This window comes from Grampus griseus (genome assembly GCF_964374135.1).
Source record: "Grampus griseus genome assembly, chromosome: 14".
Lineage (NCBI taxonomy): Eukaryota > Metazoa > Chordata > Mammalia > Artiodactyla > Delphinidae > Grampus > Grampus griseus.
In genome coordinates this window covers 85,123,523-85,143,635 of record NC_139008.1, presented here as the reverse complement: position 1 = coordinate 85,143,635, position 20,113 = coordinate 85,123,523, and the positions used below count along the sequence as shown (strand labels likewise).

The window sequence follows — 20,113 nt, the reverse complement described above, 5'->3', positions numbered from 1 at the left end:
GACGTGGCCATGGGCCCGGCCGGCGTGGGGGCAAGTTGGTGGGAGCCGCGTGTAATCAGAGCATCCGAGGAGGCCAAGGTCACTGGCCAGGGGACTGGAGGGGGCGGCTTTTTAAAAAGGAAAATAAAAAAGGACAGGGAAAGGGAAGAAGCCGGAGGACGAGGCCGGGGCTGGCTTCAGGGCGGTGAGACAATAGCCTCGCGGCTGCAGCCAGGCGCATCCCGGCGTGCGCGGCCTCGCTCTGTTATTTATTCGTGTTTATTCCCATTCTTCAGTCTATATTCCAGGAAAAAAAAAAAAAGTTGAACCAGGAAATAAAAACTTTTTCTTGTCAGTGTTTATTGCGTGCTTGGGGCAGGGGGTGATGCCCGAGAATTTCTGGGGGCGCTCCCTCCCCCCACCCCACCTCCCACCCCCCGGGGGAAAAAAAAGGAAAAAAGAAGAATCTTTGCTCTGGCGATTGCTTTAATCTGAAAGCTGTTCTTGGAGCATCTGTTGGAAAACATTAGGATTCTCCCATCATGCCCCGCGAGAGGAGCTTGACGTCACGAGAGAGGGGAGCGAGAGCCAGCGTGGGGATGGGGCGGGGTCTCAAATACCTGAACTGCACGCCGCCCGCCCCGAGGAAGAGGGCTGAATCCTGGGTTCTGAACCGCCCACTCCCACCGCAGCCGCTCTCTGGAAACAAGGATTCCACATCCCGCTTCCTCCGGCTCCCCGCTGGCGGGGAGGAAACCCTGAGGGTGCCTCCCTCGGAGGTCAGGGCCTAATCTCCCCAGCAGCTTCAGGGCCCTTCCTCTCTCGGGGATCTGGAGGCCACCGTGGGATGGGGGGTGGGGCACTCCGGAGCTTTGTCCCCGCCCACCACAGCCTCCTCCCCACTGCCCAGCCCTCCTTCCCCCTCCCCCCCAGCCCTCAGCCCCTCGCCGGGGAGGAGAGAGGCAGAGGGGCACCTGGCACCTTCCAGGGAGGCCTCCCCCAGATTCCTTGATGGAGTTGATGAGACCAGGCAAGGCAAGGGAGGTGACACCGCCTAGGGCTGCCACTTACAGAAGTGCCCCCCAAGGGGCTAATGAGCAATTCTAACCCTTCTAGATGGTGGTGTGGGAGAAAGAGAGGCAACTCCCACACCTCCGGCTAAGGCTCGGGCGATGAAGAAGAGGAAAGCCCAGTAAAGGACACAGAAAGGGGAGCTGTGTCACACAGCCTGGGCTAAGAAGGGGGCCAGACTCTCAGGTGGCAGGGCCACAGGGACGCCGGGGGAGGGTGCGCCCAGCCCCGGCCTTGCTGTGCAGAGAAGCTCTGATGGGCAGGATCCTGTCTCAGCCCCTCAAGCCACCCCAGGTAGAGGGTGCTGCTCTCAGCCCTACTGTGGGTGATGAAAACAACCGGGGCTCAGAGGAGCCTGCCAGGGGTCCTGAAGCTGGGCAGGGGCTGGGGACCTTCCTGGGGCTGCTTCTTCGTATCCGGCCAGCACCTAAAGCAGGGTTGGGGTGCAGGGGGAGCACCTGGCGGTGTTGGGTGAACCCCAGTGAAGGGCCAAGGACAGCACTGTGTGGGGAAATGTGGGTCCTCACTGCACCTGGGGCTTTGGGCGCTTAGCAGCAGTCCCCTCAGAGAGGTGAGGGACGGAAGACAAGGGTGACCACCAAATACGTTAGTTCTTCAGCGTGTATGTTGGTACAATATTGATTTGAGTCGGGTAGAGGTGGAGCTGGTCATCATATTTTTCTCTGGCTTTGAAATGATCCAAAATAAAAATAGTTTGAGGTTTAAAAACATTAGTGACCCCACCTCTAATGATCAGTAGAAACAGAAGTCTGGTGAACTGCCTGCAGCAGAGACTCAGGCCGTCCAAGTTATCCACACCCAGACCAGGGCCGTCTAGAGGCCTGGGAAGATCTGGCCCACAAGGGGTGCAGAAGGCTGCTGTCCGCAGGTCCCAGCCTGGAGGGTCCCATGGGGGTCTTCATCCATGATAAACGGATAAATAAAATGTGGTGCACCGTCCAATGTAACATCATTCAGCCATAAAAAGGAATAAAATACTGACACCTGCTACAATATGGGTGAACCCTGAAAGTGTTCCAAGTGAAAGAAGCCAGCCACACACACACACACACAAATACACATATATATACTATAGGATTCCATCATGTGAAATATACATATATATACTCTAGGATTCCAGCATGTGAAATATACATATATATACTATATGATTCCATTATGTGAAATGTCCACAGAGACGGAAGGCAGATTAGTGGTTACCTAGGGCAGGGAGGGGGCACGGGGGCAAAGGGAGGGGCTGCTCATGAGGAAGGGGGTTCTTTTTGGGGTGATAGAAACGTTCTAAGTGTTTTAAAATAAGATTATGGTGATGGTTTCACCACTCTGTAAATGTACCAAAAGCTATGGAATTCTACACTTTAAACAGGTGACCTTTATGGTTCGTAAAGTATTTCAATGAGGCTGTTTTAAAAAACAAAACCAGGTACACAGAGGCACCTGGGCTGAGCTTTTGATCTGAAGAATGACTGGGTTCCACCTCTCACCTCTGCTAGGCACAGTCTCACTGCAACCTCCCCTGTCCCTGACCTGGGCTCCGAATCAGACTGAAGTCCTCCCAGGGGTCACCCTTCTGGTCCCTGATCAGAAACCCAAAGCCATTTGCTGACTCCGGGCAGCCCTGACAGTCTCAACACAGCTGCCTCAAAGAACTACAAAGATGACGAAGCCTGTAAAATTCGTCCCTTCTGAAAACACGAAGTGGTGAAGGAAAGGGAGGGCCTTCCTCTGCCCAGGACAGGCGTGGTGGGGGCACGACAGCAGAGGTGACTCTGAGGCTGGCAGAGCCACCCATACACACAGACGTGCCCCTTGTTAGCAGGTGTGTGGAAAAAGGACCACACAGAGGCCCAAGCCCGCCCACAGGTGTCTCCAGGGTTGGTTTCCTTCTTACACAAAGTGCAGATGAAAAATACGAAAACTGGGAATCACTATGCTGTACACTTGAAACTTATAGAATATTGTCCACCAACTATACCTCAATTTTAAAAAGATGCAGATTACTGCCATCCGTCAAATATTTCCTGAGTATCTATTTTGTGACAAAACGTAGGATTTTTCTGGGAATACCACAATGAAACAAGACGTTACTGGACCCTGAATTCTCAGAGCTCGTGATCTTGCAGAGAAGAGAGGATTCAGAACTAAGCAATCCATCAATCCATTGATTTCAGTGAACACAAGAGTGAGGGATGCCCAACCTGGGTGAGCAGAGCCTGGTCTGAGGAAGTGATGCTCTTCCTGAAACTGAAGTCTCAGTGGGATTAATCAGACAAGTCAAGGAGGCAGAGGGAACTGTCTGGGCAAAGGCCATGAGGTGGGAGCAGCACAGAGCTCTGAAGTCCCCAAAAAGAGGCAGAGTGAGGGGCCAGGTGTGAGCTAGGCTGGAGGAGGGGGTGTGGACCCTGTCCATGCAGTGTCTTGTGGTCCCTGTCGTGAGCACGGTGCAAGACAAGTGCTGAGCTCAGAAGTGGGTCCCCAGAGGATTCCTGCAGCTGGTGACACAGAAGGGACCCCAGGTGAGAGAGGGACAAAAGGGCACATGCTTTGCGTCCCACAGGCCCTCTGGTACCAGCTGCAGGCTGGGGACCCCTCTCTGGAACTGTGATTCCTCATCTTAGAAAGAGCATGGTCACTCCTGCCCGGCCGTTCCCAGAGGTCACGTGGCAAGAGCTGGACCAGTGCTAGCGGTGCTCTTGGAGACCCCTTGCATGTCGACGACCCCTGCAGAGCTGATGGCCCAAGGACCTGGGACCCCAGCAGGTCGCCACCATGGGTTCAGGGATCTTTGTCAGGCAGAAGCCTGGGGCGTTGCAGGTGCCCAAGAAGCTGGTATCCGTTGACCAAATCAACGACTGCGCACGGGGGCGTCAACGCATCGCTGCTCCAAAAGTGGGGGGCCCAGCACCCTCAGGACCCACGTCAGCTCCTGCCCTCCAGACCTGAGGTTTCTCCTTGAGGCTCCAGGGACCCTTCCTTACCCGTCACAGAACAGAATTAAACCAGCAAACTCAAACGCTTAAAAAGAACTGCTCCAGCCACAGTCTCTGTCCAAGCTCTTAGGGAAACGGAAACAATGGAAGAGGGTCCAGAGAGCATCCCCCAGGGTGGGGACTGGAGGCCAAAGGAGAGGGAAGGGTGAAGACAAAGCAGGTCCCACGGAGCCCACGCTGAGGAGGGGAGCCCCGCCCTCTGCTGGTCACAGAAGGAACTGCGCCCAACAATGGCCTGTGGGAACTTCCCCTGACCTGAGGGCTGACCTAGCCTTGAACTTGGCTTCTTTTGCCCTTTGACCTTGCTGGGGTTTCCATCACCAGCCTTGCCCATAAGGCTACTCAGGGTGGTGCTCAATGCAATACCAGCCGTGGCTCTTTTCTAAACACACCCAACTCTTCTAAAACAAAAGCCTCCATGTCATCAACCATGGTCCCCGCCCTGAAAGGCATCGGCAGCCACAGCTGGCCTGAGAAACGGCCGTGGGTGGCCCCAGGCTTAGCCCTCCTCAGAGTGTCTTCCGTGCTCAGGCTATCTAGAGCCGGAGTCTAAGACCCGGGCACGAGAGGGGGTTCCATCACTTCCTAACTGTGTGTCCCCTCTAAGCCCGCGTGTGAGTCGGGGAAGGGCCTCCCTCGTAGGGTGCTGGCATTCGGTCCCAGCACTCGAGACACAAAAAGTCCTCTGGTGCAAGACGCTGGCCTTCTGATGTCTTACGTGCCCCAAGCACATCCAGGCCGCCGGGAGGGCCCCATAGGATGGCAGGGATGGAGGCAAAAGAATACGGAGCAAGAAGCCGAACCAGGGGAGGGATGGGGGCGCCCTCTGCAGGAAGGAAAGAAAACAGCCCCAGGCAGCTCCTGCTTCTGCGTGTCCGGGGTGCGTTGGAGCACAAAGCCGAAAGTCTCAGGGGACCTCCCGTCCTGGGTACATCCTATACACCTCCCTTGTTGGAGGATGCGTGTGCCCTGTTTCTAGCTAATGAAGGGAGTGGGCTGGCTTCCTCTGTGGGAAACGCCGCTGATGGACGGACGGGGAGACACACAGAAAAGGCAGCTGTCACCATCACCCTGGCAGGTGCTGACGGCAGCGTGCCTGCCTCCTGTCCGAGTGTCCTGCGGGGTCTGGAGCTCCAGCAGCCACCCTGTGACCCTGGAGTGACACACGTGAGGACGGGATGCCCACAACTGTGGAGAAAGGGATTCTGAAAGACGTGGATGATTAGAATGTTAATAATAAATAAAAGGGCAAACTGGCAATGCTCTTCAGCAGTTATGCTCACCGCCCTGACGGTCCAGCCACTTGACTCTGGCTTTTAAAAGAAGATAATTCATGTTTAAACAATGGTCATTGTCACCCAGACACTTTCTCTTTCCTCCAATTCAACGTGTGCACTGGAGTATGTTTACTGGATTTATATTCTAAAGGGGCTTCTTTCCTTTCCCTTGGGAGACCCCAGAGCTGGGCTTACTGCCTCACCACACACGGATTTATGTCTCTAACAACCCATCGCAGGCACGGGAGACAGCCTTTTACCGGGTAACAGTTCAAACACGGCAGCGAGCCCGATCCATTAATTACAGAAAGTTCATAGCACCAGGTTTATAGTACTTTAAACTTTTAAAAATCCTTCCTAAGTTCCTTGGCGGGAGCGATAATTCCAAGAAGCCACTTGTGCAAACCTATAAATAATGATGGCTGCGTCCGTATTTTCATAGACGCTGTGATCGCTTTCAGAGCCTACATTTCACTAACCCGCTGTGCAGTTTAAAGCTGGTGGCTCCGCTGGGATTTCATGGGGGGAGGGGCAGTCATTTAGGCAGTTCGATCCTGGTGCGTTCACCAGTCCGCATTCTGGAATATTAACAGTAGTGCCAGTGACTTCCACAGCGGACGGGGGAACAGCATTCATTTCCGCGTGTAGTGGAGGCTACGACTTGGGGCGCAGCAGAGATCAGTCCTGGCACTCCACGTGGCAGTTCTGGGGGGCCTCTGACCCTCCTGGTTCATTCTTTTCAAGGGCTACCTGGGGTACCGTGGTATAAAAGGGAACCCCAGGATTTTAGGGGAATGGGCCCTGGGGGTCTGTTGGCAGGAGGGAGTGGAGGGGCAGAAATCTAGAGTGGGGTTGGTTCTAGCTCCGACCAGAACCTGGAACACACAGCAAAGACGGGGGGCTGGCCCTGCATTCGGAAAGGTGTGGGTCTGAAGACCACACGGAGCCACCAGCCTTGATCCCAGAGATGTGTCCTAAGGAACGTGAGGCCCCCGTTTGGGGTTTCAAGAGATGTGTCCTAAGGAACGTGAGGCCCCTGTTTGGGGTTTCAAGAGATGTGTCCTAAGGAACGTGAGGCCCCCGTTTGGGGTTTCAAGAGATGTGTCCTAAGGAACGTGAGGCCCCCGTTTGGGGTTTCAAGAGATGTGTCCTAAGGAACGTGAGGCCCCCGTTTGGGGTTTCAAGAGATGTGTCCTAAGGAACGTGAGGCCCCCGTTTGGGGTTTCAAGAGATGTGTCCTAAGGAACGTGAGGCCCCCGTTTGGGGTTTCAAGAGATGTGTCCTAAGGAACGTGAGGCCCCCGTTTGGGGTTTCAAGAGATGTGTCCTAAGGAACGTGAGGCCCCCGTTTGGGGTTTCAAGAGATGTGTCCTAAGGAACGTGAGGCCCCCGTTTGGGGTGTCAAGAGATGTGTCCTAAGGAACATGAGGCCCCTGTTTGGGGTTTCAAGAGATGTGTCCTAAGGAACGTGAGGCCCCCGTTTGGGGTTTCAAGAGATGTGTCCTAAGGAACGTGAGGCCCCCGTTTGGGGTTTCAAGAGATGTGTCCTAAGGAACGTGAGGCCCCCGTTTGGGGTTTCAAGAGATGTGTCCTAAGGAACATGAGGCCTCCGTTTGGGGTTTCACTGATTGATTCATTTATTCATAGTTGTGCCAGGCACTGCAGGGGGTGGGGAAGGGGAGAGGAGGGCTCCCTCCCGACAACAGCACGTGCAAAGGCCCTGGGGTGGGAGCAGTGGGCGGTCTGAAGGGCTGAGAAGGGGCTGGGTAGCTGGAGTGCTGGGGATGGGGTGGCACGCGGTGAGAGTGGGGGACAGGCCCCAGGACTCAAAGGGCCTCGTGACCCATGGGGCAGAGAACAGATTTTATCCTGGGAGGAATGAAAAACCCAGGAGGGTCTCCATCCAGGAAAGAAAACGGATTTCCCTTCTCTTGGAAGGTTATGGGGCCACTGGAGGGAGGCAAAAGGGGCCGGGGAGATGAGGGGGTGGACAGGGGCTGCTGCAATTCAGACAGGGAGAGACACAGACAGCCTAGAATGCAGGGTGGTGGGCAGAGCCCAGATACATTGTAACTATGTATGTCCCGCCCACTCCTGATGCAAAGGTACCATGCCGGCTGAACTGCAATAAAACAAAATTCCTACACACGATAACTGCTACAATTCAGATAGTTACCAACTGATTGACGTGCTCTATAATTTGGGGAGGGGGGCTGTTTTAATAGCAGGATTCCTCGAAGCTGGACACTGCTGCTCTCCCCCAACACAAACTCACGTGGCTGATTTAACTGGATCTCACCACAGTGGTGTCACCCTGTCCGCACCTAGTAGCTCATTATGGGCCGGTCCCCGGGCTAATCCACTTACCCACAGTGTGGACGGCAGAATTCTAATCTCCCCAGATTCCCAGCCCCGGGTTACTCAATCAAACTTGACCCCAGGCACTGCCGTGAAGGCTTTTGCGGACGGAACCAGGGTTCTAATCAGCTGACCTGAAGACAGGGAGATTATCCGAGATGATCCAGACGGGGCTGTGTAATCACAGAAGCCCTCAGAGCAGAGAGAAGACAGAAGAGCACGAGGGGCGCAAAGGGAGGGCCAGGCATTCGAGAAGGATGCGGCCCACCACTGCGGGTCCTAAAGGGGCCAGAAGCCAGGGAACACAGCGGCCTCTGGAAGCAGAGAAGGACCCCCAACAGCCCACAGGGAAACGGGGACCCGGGTCCTGCCACCTGTGAGCAGGACTCAGCTTCCCTCTCAGAATGCCAGGACCTGCCCGCACCTCTGGCCCGTGGGCCCCAGAGCAGGGCACCACTGAGCCCTCCACACCTCTAACCCACAAGGGGCGTGTGACGATAGACACATGTCACTTAGCCCACCAAGTTCGCAGTCCTCCGTTTCAGCAGCCACAGAAGAGGAACGCACGCATCCTCCCGGGTGACCAAGGACGCCAGTCCCGGTGGTATCCTCCACCCACAGGAGGGCCAGGCTCGGGGGCTGGTCATGCGGGTCTGCCGGACTGCAAGGGTCCTTTTCCCACCCCTGCACGACCCTGGGTGACCCCGCATAGACCACCTGGGAAGAGGGATGTGCGCACATCCAAGACTCAAGACCACTCAAGACTCAAACGAAGGGCACAAACCACACAGGAGGACAGGTGGAGACGGCCACCCAGGTGTCCCACCTGCGGGGCACAGAAAGCCACCTGCAGGGCAGGGCTCTCTCCTGCCACCAGACCCCTTGTTTCCAAGTCAGGCACCTCCACGGTGCAGCCTGAGTTGGGGCATTCACTAAGGACCCCTGTATTAGGTACCAAGAACTAGCACTGTCTTCCAGAACAAAAGGTAGAGAACATAAATTCTGAGGCAGGAACAAGCAAAGGGCTAAGAATCCAACGTCTGCCAAAGTCGACCGCCCAGGTTCAGGTGCAGCTCCGGCAGCTGTGTGACCTTGGGCAAGTTACTCCATCTCTCTGAGCCTCGGTTTTCCTCATCTGACAAATGGGGTCACACCTCCTATACAGACATGCAGGCAAAGGGGCAGAGCTGAGGGCCCCGGCTCGTGTGATATCACTGTCCCCCCAGGGGAGATTTCATCGTGGCTTCTCCCACCGTGGTGACTCCCATACAAAGCCGGCGCAGATGATCATTACAAAACATCCATCACTTTCATCATAATTCTCCAAGTTAGAAATCACTCTGTTCTACAAATGAAAGGCATCCCTCCTCTTACTTTTTATCCTCACAATATTTAAGGAAGAGGTAAAAACTTGGAGCTAATTTACCATGATTTGGGGGTGTGGCTTATAGGGAAAAGCACAGACAGCAAAGCCCTTAAAATAAAAATAGAAACAGAAATTTGCAGCCTCCTCTCGTGCTGGCATCCCATTATCTGCATGCGTGTGAATTACAGGAGTTAAAAGAGATTTAGTCACAGACGAAAGATAACATTCCTTTCCACACAGCTGTTCTGCACACTATGAAGTGGAGAGAGACAGTCCTTCCCTTGTATCAGAAACCTCATCTAGGGCAGGGTCTATTTCTGGTCCTCACCCTGTGGGTCAGTGGCAGTGACCCCACCATCCAAATAGACGATGCACACAATGCGAGCAGCAGGATGCCTGCCTGACTTCCGGGAGACCTGCTGGTGGCAGAATCGGACCCGGACAGACTGGGAAACGGACAAGGCAGACGCTTTGATTAAGACTCGGATGGAGGTGCCTGCCAAGGGCGCCTGTCAGTACCTGTACAAAGTACATGGGGTCGGTATTGGAGAATGGAGCCCAGGTAGGCCTCCGTACACCTGTTTCAAGTTTGCTGTAGGAAGGGTGTGTGAATAATTCGAAACGGTCTAAAAATATACGCTTTCAGAAGAGCAGGGTAGCCTCTCCGAGAGAGATGCTTCGGAGAGGCTGTGAGCTGCTCCCTGCAATTCTGGGGGGAAAGTGCTGCTGAGTTGGGGGCTTTTTCTGCTAAATGGGTCTCCTCTGCAGAGAAGCCAGAGGCTCTGTGTTAGAACAGATGCTGTCCGAAGGAAGAAACTTCTGGAGCCCAAGGATGGCTCTCTCCGTGGGCTGAGAAAAGGCGGGATTTCCCAGCCCCACCTGTGGTTCGTGCTCTCGGTAAGGCCACCTGCCACGTGCTAGGCACAGGTGTGCACACAACAGTGAGCTGGTCGCCGCGAGCCTGGGTCGATACTGGCTGGGAAAGATGGAGCACGAACAAGAGAGTGAACAGACGGCCACGGTGCTGGGGTCTCCAGGACCACCCTCAGGTTTGGGGACTCACTAGAGGGGCTCCCTGAACTCAGGTACGCTCGTATTCACGGCCGTGATTCACTACAGAGGGGACACGGAGCACAGTCAGCAAAGGGACAAGGCGAGTGGGTGACACCCGGGTAAACCAGTCATGAGCTTCCAGAACCTTCTCCCTGTGGAGTCACGGGACACAATTCCTCCACCAAGGAGTTGGGACCACACGTGAGACAGGTGGTCGCCCCGGGAAGCTCACTGGAGACTCAGCGCCCAGCGTTTCTCTTGGGGGGCTGGTCCCGTGGGCACCGTCTGCCCGCAGGGAGCAGGAAGGCAGACCCCAGAAGGAAAGCAGGGCCCCAGTGTGCACCCGACTCTCTGTGCAAACAGTTAGCGCAGGGAGCCACTCTCCCAGCCTGAGATGGAAGGGACCCTCCCCAAGTCCACATTCTCAGACGCCAGCGGAAGGCCGACCCCTCGAGCAGGCCTTTCTAGGGAGAGCAGAGAGGCTGCTGGGTCGACTCTTTCATGCACACTCAGCGGTGAGGGCCACACGGGAACTGGGAAGGGGGCTGTGTCGGGGTCATTCAGATGGTGTGGCCGGTGGTATTTCCCAGATACGGCCAGGATACGACCCCACCTCACATCTCACCACATGGGTCTGCATGGCCCCCATTAAGAGACGGGTGTCTAGTGTCACCTCACACTAGAATGGCCATCATTTAAAAATCTACGAACAATAAATGCTGGAGAGGGTGTGGAGAAAAGGGAACCCTCTTGCACTGTTGGTGGGAATGTGAATTGGTGCAGCCACTATGGAGAACAGTATGGAAGCTCCTTAAAAAACTAAAAATAGAGTTAGCATATGATCCAGCAATCCCACTCCTGGGTATATATCTGGAGAAAACCATAATTCGAAAAGATACACGCACCCCAGTGTTCACTGCAGCATTACTGCCAATAGCCAGGACATGGAAGCAACCTAAGTGTCCATCGACAGATGAATGGATAAAGAAGATGTGGCACATATATACAATGGAATATTACCCAGCCATAAAAAGAATGAAATAATGCCATTTGCAGCGACATGGCTGGACCTAGAGATTGTCATACTGAGTGAAGTAAGTCAGACAAATAGAGAAAGACAAATGTCATCTGATATCGCTTATATGTGGAATCTTAAAAAATGGTACAAATGAACTTATTTACAAAACAGAAATAGAGTTACAGATGTAGAAAACAAGTTTATGGTTACCAAGGGGGAAGATGGGGGAGGGATAATTTGGGAGATTGGGATTGACATATACACACTACTACATATAAAACAGATAATCAACAAGGACCTCCCGTATAGCCTAAGGAACTCTGCTCAGTACTCTGTAATGACCTATATGGGAAAAGAATCTCAAAAAGAGTGGATATATGTATATGTATAACTGATTCACTTCGTTGTACAGCAGAAACTAACGCAACATTGTAAATGAACTATACTCCGATAAAGATTAATTTAAAAGAAAAATTTTTTAATAAAAATGTTTAAAAAGAGATGGGTGTCTGCTTCCCTACCCCCAATCTGGGTGGGCTGATTCTACGGCAGAAGTGATGAGGTGTGACTTCCAAGGCCAGATCACAAAAGGTGTCAGAACTGGAGGCTGTGTCTCTTGGAAGCTCCCTCTTGGGACCCAGGTTCCCATGCAAAGGCCTCGTGGAGCAGACCTGAGGCTCAGCCCACAGCCCCGCTGAGCTCCCCACCGACAGACAGTGGCACTAACCTCACAGGGGTTCTGGACGGATTGAGTCCCCTCAAAATTCATGAACTTAAGCCCCTCACTCCCAGTACACCCAAATGTGATGCTGTTTGGAGACAGGGCCTTTAAAGAGGTGATTAAGGTTAAATGAGGTTTGCTGGGGAGGCCCCAAGCCAGCCTGACTGGCGTCCCTAGAAGAAGAGGAAACCTGGACACAGGGAGAGACAGCGGGGCGCACACAGAGGACACGGGCCACGTGAGGGCAAAGCCGTCAGCAAGCCAAGGAGAGAGGCCTCGGACGAAACCTTCATTCTGGACTTCCAGCCTCCGGAACTGTGAGAAATTTAATTTCTGTGGTAGTTTGTTTGTTATGGTAACCTTACCAGACTAATACACCAGCTGTATTAGTCAGGGTCCTCCAGAGAAACAGACCCAGTAGGAGATGTATAGACGTACAGACAGACACTTATGATGACGGACTGGCACGTGGTTATGGACGCAGAGAAGCCCCATGGTTTGCCAGGAACAAGCCGCAGACCCAGGAAAACCAGTGGTACGGGCCCAGTCCAAACCTGAAGGCCTGGGAACCAGGATGCTGGTGTCCAAGGGCAGGAAAAAGAAGAGGGACGGCTCAGCTCTGAGCACCCAGGGCTCCTGGATTCCATCCCGGGAAAGACCTCATGAAGATACACATACTCGCACCCAGTGGCTGGTGGAACGAGTCACCTTTCCAGAAAATATCACAATTACACAAAATCAACATCTTCCCAGGTAACCAAGGTCACCAGTCTTCAAAGGACAACAGGCACCCCACCTTGTCCTCCGTCACCCCCCCAACTGCAGAGGACACAGTGCAGACCCCAAGTCACTGGGACACGGCCCCTCTCGTCACCACCGTCCCAGCTGGCTCCCCAGTCCGGCTGGGAGGAGTCTGATGCGAGGGGTGTGAGCTGCTGTAGTGGTGTTTTTCCTTAAAATAAACTGCAACTGAGTTTTGGAAGAAATCCCAAAGGCGGCAGGTTGCCTTAATGAAACTCAAACAGAGGAGGGGTTGGGGGACTCAGTGCCCTGGTTTTATTAAGTCACGAGGATGCAGGTCTCCACGGGCACGGGGGGGGGAGGGCTCCTTCCGGGGGGAAGGGGGAGGGAGAAGCGGCTGGACCATGAGGAGGAACCCCTGGAATTCTCCAAACAGCTGACTCCTGTGGGCCGGTGCTTCTTGGTAAAAGGGGTTTCTCAAATGCAAAATGAAACGTTGATCGTTATCAATAAAACCATATATTTTATCAAATCAGAAACGAAACTCTCGCCCAAAACCTGCTTCAATGTTAGGTTCGGGAGACATGGTCTGCCCCGTTGTCACACGCCTGCCCCCCAGGCCACCTTTCCTCCTCTGCCCATATGCACGGCTGGATGTTTCCACCAGAACCGATGGTTCCCTGAGCGAAACATTTGACTCCTGGACCCCTGATTAAAAATCTGTATTCAGGAGAGAGAAATTAGGAGCTTGGGATTAACAGATACACACTATTATACATAAAACAGATAAACAACAAGGACCCTGTGTAGAGCACAGGGAACTATATTCAATATCTTGTAATAACCTATAATGGAAAAGAATCTGAAATATATATATGCACGTGTAATTGAATCACTCTGCTGTACACCTGAAACCAGTACAACATTGTAAATCGACTCTACTTCAAGTTTTTTAAAAATCCGTATTTTACCTCGTACTATTCACAGAAGTAAAGTACAGTGGATTAGAAACATAAATGTAAAGAAAAACGCTGTACACTCATTAAAAGGAAACATGGGTGAAGATGTTTATGACCGACTGTCCCGGTTTGCCTGGGACTCAGGGGTTCTCAGAACACAGGAATTTCAGTGCTAAAACCAGGACCATCCTGGGCAAACTGGGGCAAGGTGTTTGCTCCAAATGTGAGGCAGAAAGGGATTTCTTAAAGAAGACACAAAATGCAAAGGCATAAAGAAAAAGCTGGATGGGGGCTTCCCGGGTGGTGCAGTGGTTAAGAATCCGCCTGCCAACGCAGGGGACACAGTTTCGAGCCCTGGTCCAGGAAGATCCCACGTGCCTCGTAGCAACGAAGCCCGTGCACCACAACTACTGAGCCTGCGCTCTAGAGTCCCTAAGCCACAGCTACTGAGCCCACGTGCCACAACTACTGAAGCCCGTGCGCCTAGAGCCCATGCTCCGCAACAAGAGCAGCCACCTCAACGAGAAGCCCACGCACCGCAACGAAGAGTAGCCCCCGCTCGCCGCAACTAGAGAAAGCCCGCGTGCAGCAACGAAGACCCAACGCAGCCAAAAGCAAATAAATAAATAAATTTATTTAAAAAAAAAAAAAGAAAAAGCGTGATGAACTTCACCCTTCAAAACTGAAAACGTGGGGATGGAATGTACAGCTTGGTGACAATAGTTACTGGAAGTGTACATTTAAAGTTGCTAAGAGAGTAGATGGCAAAAGTTCTCATCACACTCACACACACACACACACGTAACTCTGTGGCAATGAACGATAACTAGACTTATTGTGTTGATCATTTCGCCATACATACAAACAGCGAATCATTGCGTAATATACCTAAACTCATATCATGTTATATGTCAACCGTATCTTAAAAAAGACAAACTTTAAAATTTCTACTCAGCCAAAGACACGATAAACAAAATTAAAAGCCAAGCCGCAGGGAGATTAAAAATCTCTGTAGCAAATGGAGGATTAGAACCCAGAACACACAAATAGCTCTTACACACCAATTACAAAAAGAAACTAACAACCCCACAGCAAAGAAGCAACTCACAGAAAGTGAAATCCAAAGGGCCAATCAGCATGAGAAAAACCTTCTCCAGCCATCACGGGAATACAAATTAAACCAAGAAGTCCCACTCTTCTCCTGTGGGACTGACAACCTTCAACAAATGGACCTAGAGAAGCTAGCTCCTCACACACTGCCCTTGGGGGTGACAGAGCCACTGTGGGAAACAATTTGGCTAAACCAAGTAAAATTTACAACAGGCTCTTTCTATGCCCCAGGACTTCCACGTCTTAGAACGTGCCCTGTAGAGAAACACTTGCACAAATGCACCTAGAGGATGTTCACAGAGGCACCACCGGGAACAGGGGGTCTGAGGACGCCCTCCACGGCCTGCAGCCACAGAAGGTCTCAAATGGTGGAATATTCTAAAGCAATTAGGAAGAATCCACGAATCCAGATAAATCTCCCAGACATGCTGTTGAATAAAAACAGTAAGTTTCCGAACAAGACGGCTGTATTCAAACGCCACCTCTTTAAAAACACTTACAGGAAACCATCCTGTACATATTCTGCCGAGACCCACACGCACGTGGCAAGACAGTCTGGTGGGAAAAACACTCATGGTAACAGGGGTTCCCTCCAGGGAGGGGCAGGGAAGGAGTGTTTTTCCAAGGAGATCCTGTAATGTTTTCACTTCTCACTTGGAGAAGGTGTTCATGAAATACTAATGTAATTATATATATATATATATATATTTTTTTTTTTTTCCCCTCCAAAGAAACCTATTGCCTGCATGGGAGAACATCTCATGCATTCATCTGACAAATATTTACCAAGTGCCAGCTACAGGCCAGACCTGTTCTAAAGCCTGAGGACCACTCATTTCCCTTCAAGCAAAAATGGAGTGACCAGCCAATTCATCTTGGCCCAGTTCATCAGCCAGCTTTAAGATGATGGGGTGCAGATTTAGGTGGATGAGGGGTAAGTGGCGGGAAAATTCCCTGGGCACCTGGGCAGGTGACAGGAGGGAAGGGAAGGTCTCGGCTGGATGGCGAACCCTCGCAGGACCTTCTGCTGCTGCCTGGAGGTTGCAATCCCTGCCTTTGCCTTCAAACACAAACCTGTCACAGGAAAGAAGGCTGAGGCCAGAAGAGGATTCCAGATCCATGGTGGGTTCTGCAGGTCAGGTGCGCACAGGTATGGGGTTCCCGTGCTGCTGGGGCAGCTGGAAACGTGCTGGGGTTTGCAATGCCCAGCACCCACTCTCCTTCTGCTGCCATCACACTGATTTTCTCCAGGGAGGGCGGGAGCGGGGGTCCTCAGGTCTGGCTACGGAGGTGATGCAGGCTCCATCTCTGGCTGGGCAGCCTGTGGACTGGCCCGTGAGCTAGGACTCAGCCACGCAGCACCCCCCATTCCCAAGGGCGGGAGGTGGGACCCAGCCCGAGCCCTGAACAGCCAAAAGGATGCTAGCTGGAGCTACCGAGACTGCCCAGCTTTGGATTTACCGTTTCCTAAATTGTTGGTCACTTGCTACCAGAAAAGTCTGCTAAATACACCTGGTTGTCATTATGATTTCCAAAGAATTGGGCAGCTCAGCCCCAAGCTGGGTCTTCAGAGCTGCTGCCTTTGGGAGCCTGGCGCAGCCCTAACTCTGAGCCCTGGGCTGGGCCAGGGAGACCAGCATTCCATTTGCAGTGGCCTCGTGCAGCCACTAACGCCACAACTTGTAACGAGCATCGGCTCGAACATGTCATGCTCTCATCAATCATTCTTTTCCCTTCAAAAAAATTAAAAACAAACAAACAAAAAACCACAACGCATGTGGTGCAGAAATATCCCAGTACAACTCAGCGTTTCCAAAGCCAACTTCGAACTCTGGAAGAATAAGCAGGTCATTTGTCCCTAAATTAAAGCAGCACCGGCCACAGACACAGCCCGTCAGCCCTTCAAGGTTGGGAGCTAGGACTTGCCCAAAGCAAGCTCCGGGAATCAGGGCAGCAGAGCTTCAGGTGGCGGCCAGACAGATCCCCTTCCGGGTCCAGACCTTGGGAGGTCAGGGGACACCTCCACTGCCCAACCATCAGAACACCCAGAGTGGCGGGCACATAGCCTGGCTCTACCCCGCGTCCCCGGACCCTTGCTCCAAACCAAAATTCGGTATTTGGACGGGGTCTTAACTGACCCAACACTGAAATGCAACACTGAAACCCAAAGACTCAGCCTGGTGCCGGGGAATCTCGGATGGGAGGCTCCAGGCCGCCCGCCCGCCCACCCAAAGCTTCAGACTCAGACAGACGACGGCCTATCCGGCACATCCTCGAAGATGTCAGCAGGCCTATCCTAGCGAACGTGGCCTCCTCTCCCCAACCTTCCCCCCCAGCAGTCTCCCTCCTCCTCCAGCGAGCCTTCCGCAAGTCCACAGAAGGAGCTCCCACCCCAGGCTTAGACACAAAACCTAAGGAGCCAGCAGCCCGGATTTCAGGCCCCCAAGGCTTCAGCAGGGCCTGTGAGCTCCACCACCTAAGGGTCCCGGGGCTGCCCACTGTCCCCACCCCTGCCCTCCCAGTAGCAGGTGGCCCTCTCCCCACCAGGGGCCTGCTGCCACAGGACGGCCACTCATGCGATTCCTGAGCCTAAAGCTGGCCAACGGCCTCATACTACACACGTGAAACCCACATACTCAATGGCCTCATGTTGCACATGTGAAACCCCCATAGCTCATCACAGGGTCCAGGGTCTACTGGCCCACCTGGCCAGGCATGGCTCATCTCCCCTCGCCCAGGGTCTCCAGCCTCATGACCCTCTTCTGTTCTCCAGTGCCACCAAGTCCCATGCAGGGCCTCTGCCACTGCTTTTCCTCATGCTGGGAATGCTCTCGCCCCCTATCCTCACATGGCTCCCTGCTTCTCTCCATTCAAGTCTGCAGCCAAACATCCCTCTTGGAAGACTCTCCCCTGGCCACCCCGGCTAAAGCAGCTCCCATCCTCAATCACCGCCTCTCTGTCCTTATCTTCTTCCAACGTTGCTCTGCACAGAGGTTATCTTTTAGTTTCACTTTATTTGCCTCTACGCCCATTGTCTTTCTCCCCCCACCAGAATCAAAGCTCCCTGAGGGCAGGAAGCTGACCCCCTTGCTCTGCAGCATTCCCAGCATGTAGGTCAGTGCCTGAGCCATTTTCAGTGATTAATACAAACACTTGCTGACCCGCTAAACAGTCGGCTTCCTCCTTGGCGAAAGTGGGTTAGCAGTGGCTGAGCCCTGCATCCTTCAAGGCTCATACGGAAGCCACGGAACTATTTTAAAAATGCCCAACAATTGAAATGAGCATGTGGGGCAGGAACTGCATCATGTCCACAGGCAGATCATACATTGTGACGGCTCCGAATACACTCCCAAGAGGCTGAAGGTCACAATTTGAAATGTCCTTTCTCAAAATCTAACCCCAAATACACCTTGCTACAAACTCAGTACCCAAGTAAAGCTTGGGGGAATGCTTTCAGGGGAGGAAGCTGGTGCTCGTGTGCACCCACTGTGTACAGGCACGGGGTGAGGGCGCCTCTGCCCCCACTAGAGGGTGAGTGCCGGGGTGGGGGCCACCTCCCTCTCGTCTGCTGCACCCCCAGGGCTCCGCACAAGGCCTCACGCTTACGGGTGCTTGGTATTCACGATGAGTGGATTCACCAACAGAAGGGCCGCCCATCCTCTAGGCTGGGGCTCCTCTCACCACACGGAGGTGCCCCAAAGCTTCTCCGCGGGCTTCTCATCCTCAGGGCCCCGCAAAGGGCCTGGCACACAACAGGCTCTCAAATGACGCCTGCTGGTCCCAACAACCCCAGAGTCCCATCCTTCTCGACCCAGTGACTCGGTGGATCTCAGAGTTTCCCAACCTCCTCACCACTGGCCTGGATCTGCGCGTTCTTTTTCCTTCTTTTTCTGGGGGATGGCGTTGGGCGGGGGGGGGGGGTTTCTGGGCATCATGGGATGTTCAGCAGCTTCCCTGGCTTCTCCCCACTGGATGCCAGTAGAACTGCGGGGAGGAGTTGTAACAACCAAAACCGGCGTGGGGGACACCCCTGGTGAGAACCACTGATGTCTCTAAACCAGTTTCCAGACAAGCTGGATCCCAGAATCACCCGGGGCACTGGTTAAAAAGACAGACTCCAGGAGATTCTAAGGGGCAGGCCTGGGGTGGGATCCCCCAGGGATTCCAACCAAGGGGCCACTGGGGTAAACATTGGCCTAACTCTCCTAGGGCCGCACCAGTGTTCAGCCTGGTTGCCAACCGTACCAATGGCCGGCAAATCCAGGCAAAGCTCTCTGGCCTCCACAGGGGGAGACCTAAGCCCCGCCCACTCCCAGGTCCTCTCCCCTGGACCAGGTGGAGGCCTGCCATTTTCCAGCTTCCTCAGTCCCGCGCCTGAGATCCTGTCCCTTTAACTGTAGCTGGACCCACTCCAGGAGCAGGTGTCTATCTGCAGGGACCCTGGCAGCTCCCGCCCTGCACAGGTGGAGGGAGGCCCGCTGTCCTTCCTGAGGGAACAAGGGACCAGGAACACGTGTGGAACTCTCACTGGGTAGCAAGCGCTGCTCACGTGATCCCAGCTACTGCCCCAAGACTTAAGTACTGGATCGCACCCCATCTTACAGATGCGGAAACCGAGGCACAACGAAGTCAAGTGCCACGCGCACACGCTCACGCAGCTAACACAGGACGGTTCCAATCCCGGGACCGCCGACGCCAAGGCCAGCGCTCCGGACCACTGTGCGCACTGACTGCCCTTGTTTTGGGGACAGAGTGGCCCGCCTCGACTGCGGGGACAGCCCGAGCCAGCAGGCGCCCACCTCCGTGCTGGGGGCGCAGCGGGTATCCCAGCCACCCCGCAGCGGCCCAGGGCAGGGCGCGTGCTCCCGGCCAGCCGCCCCCCAGCCCCGCGCCCGCCCCCCGCGCCGCGCGCTTACCTTGCGCCGGGCCTCGCGCGGTGGCGGCGGCGTCCCGGATCCCGAAGGCGCGGAGCAGCGAGAGCACAGGGGCCGGCCAGCGGGTGCGCCCCCCGCCCCGGCCGCGCATCCCGCCGGAGGGCCTCTCGGGGCTGCGTCCGCGGGGCCGCCCTGCGCCGCGCAGAGCCCAGAGCTGCGGGAAGCGCCGGGCGGGGAGGGGCGGGGCGGGGGCGGGGCCGCCATGCGAGGCCGGCCCCTCCGCCGGGAGGGGGCGCCGAGGGGCGCCGCCGTGACCTTGATCTCCGAGACCCGGCGGGCTCCGCAGCCCGGGATGAGGGACCTCAGAGCCAGGACGCCTTGGAAACGTTAAAGGGAGAGTAGGGCGGGAGGTGCAGCCGCCCGCGTAATTACGTTGTAAAAAAGCTGCCCAGTTGAGCCGCTGTGGGACGCTGGGCGAGTCGCTTGACTTCTCTGAGCCCCAGTGTCCTGGTGTGTAAAATGGGCGTGGAGAGGGTGAAAGGAGATGAGAGTGAGCCTAGAACTGCGCCAGGGCCT

At 54.3% G+C, this 20,113-nt stretch overlaps 1 protein-coding gene across 1 annotated transcript in view; it reads right to left on the bottom strand.

Moving 5' to 3' along the window:
• The window catches only part of PHACTR3 (phosphatase and actin regulator 3), a gene marked incomplete at its 5' end in the record, with an annotated part of 236,614 nt that extends 216,926 nt beyond the window's left edge, over window positions 1-19,688 (bottom strand). Inside the window, one exon of the mRNA XM_082671318.1 lies at window positions 19,580-19,688. Within this exon, the coding sequence (XP_082527444.1) occupies window positions 19,580-19,688 (109 nt within the window). The remainder of the gene's footprint in view (window positions 1-19,579) is intronic.
• Between the last annotated feature and the right edge of the window lie 425 nt (window positions 19,689-20,113).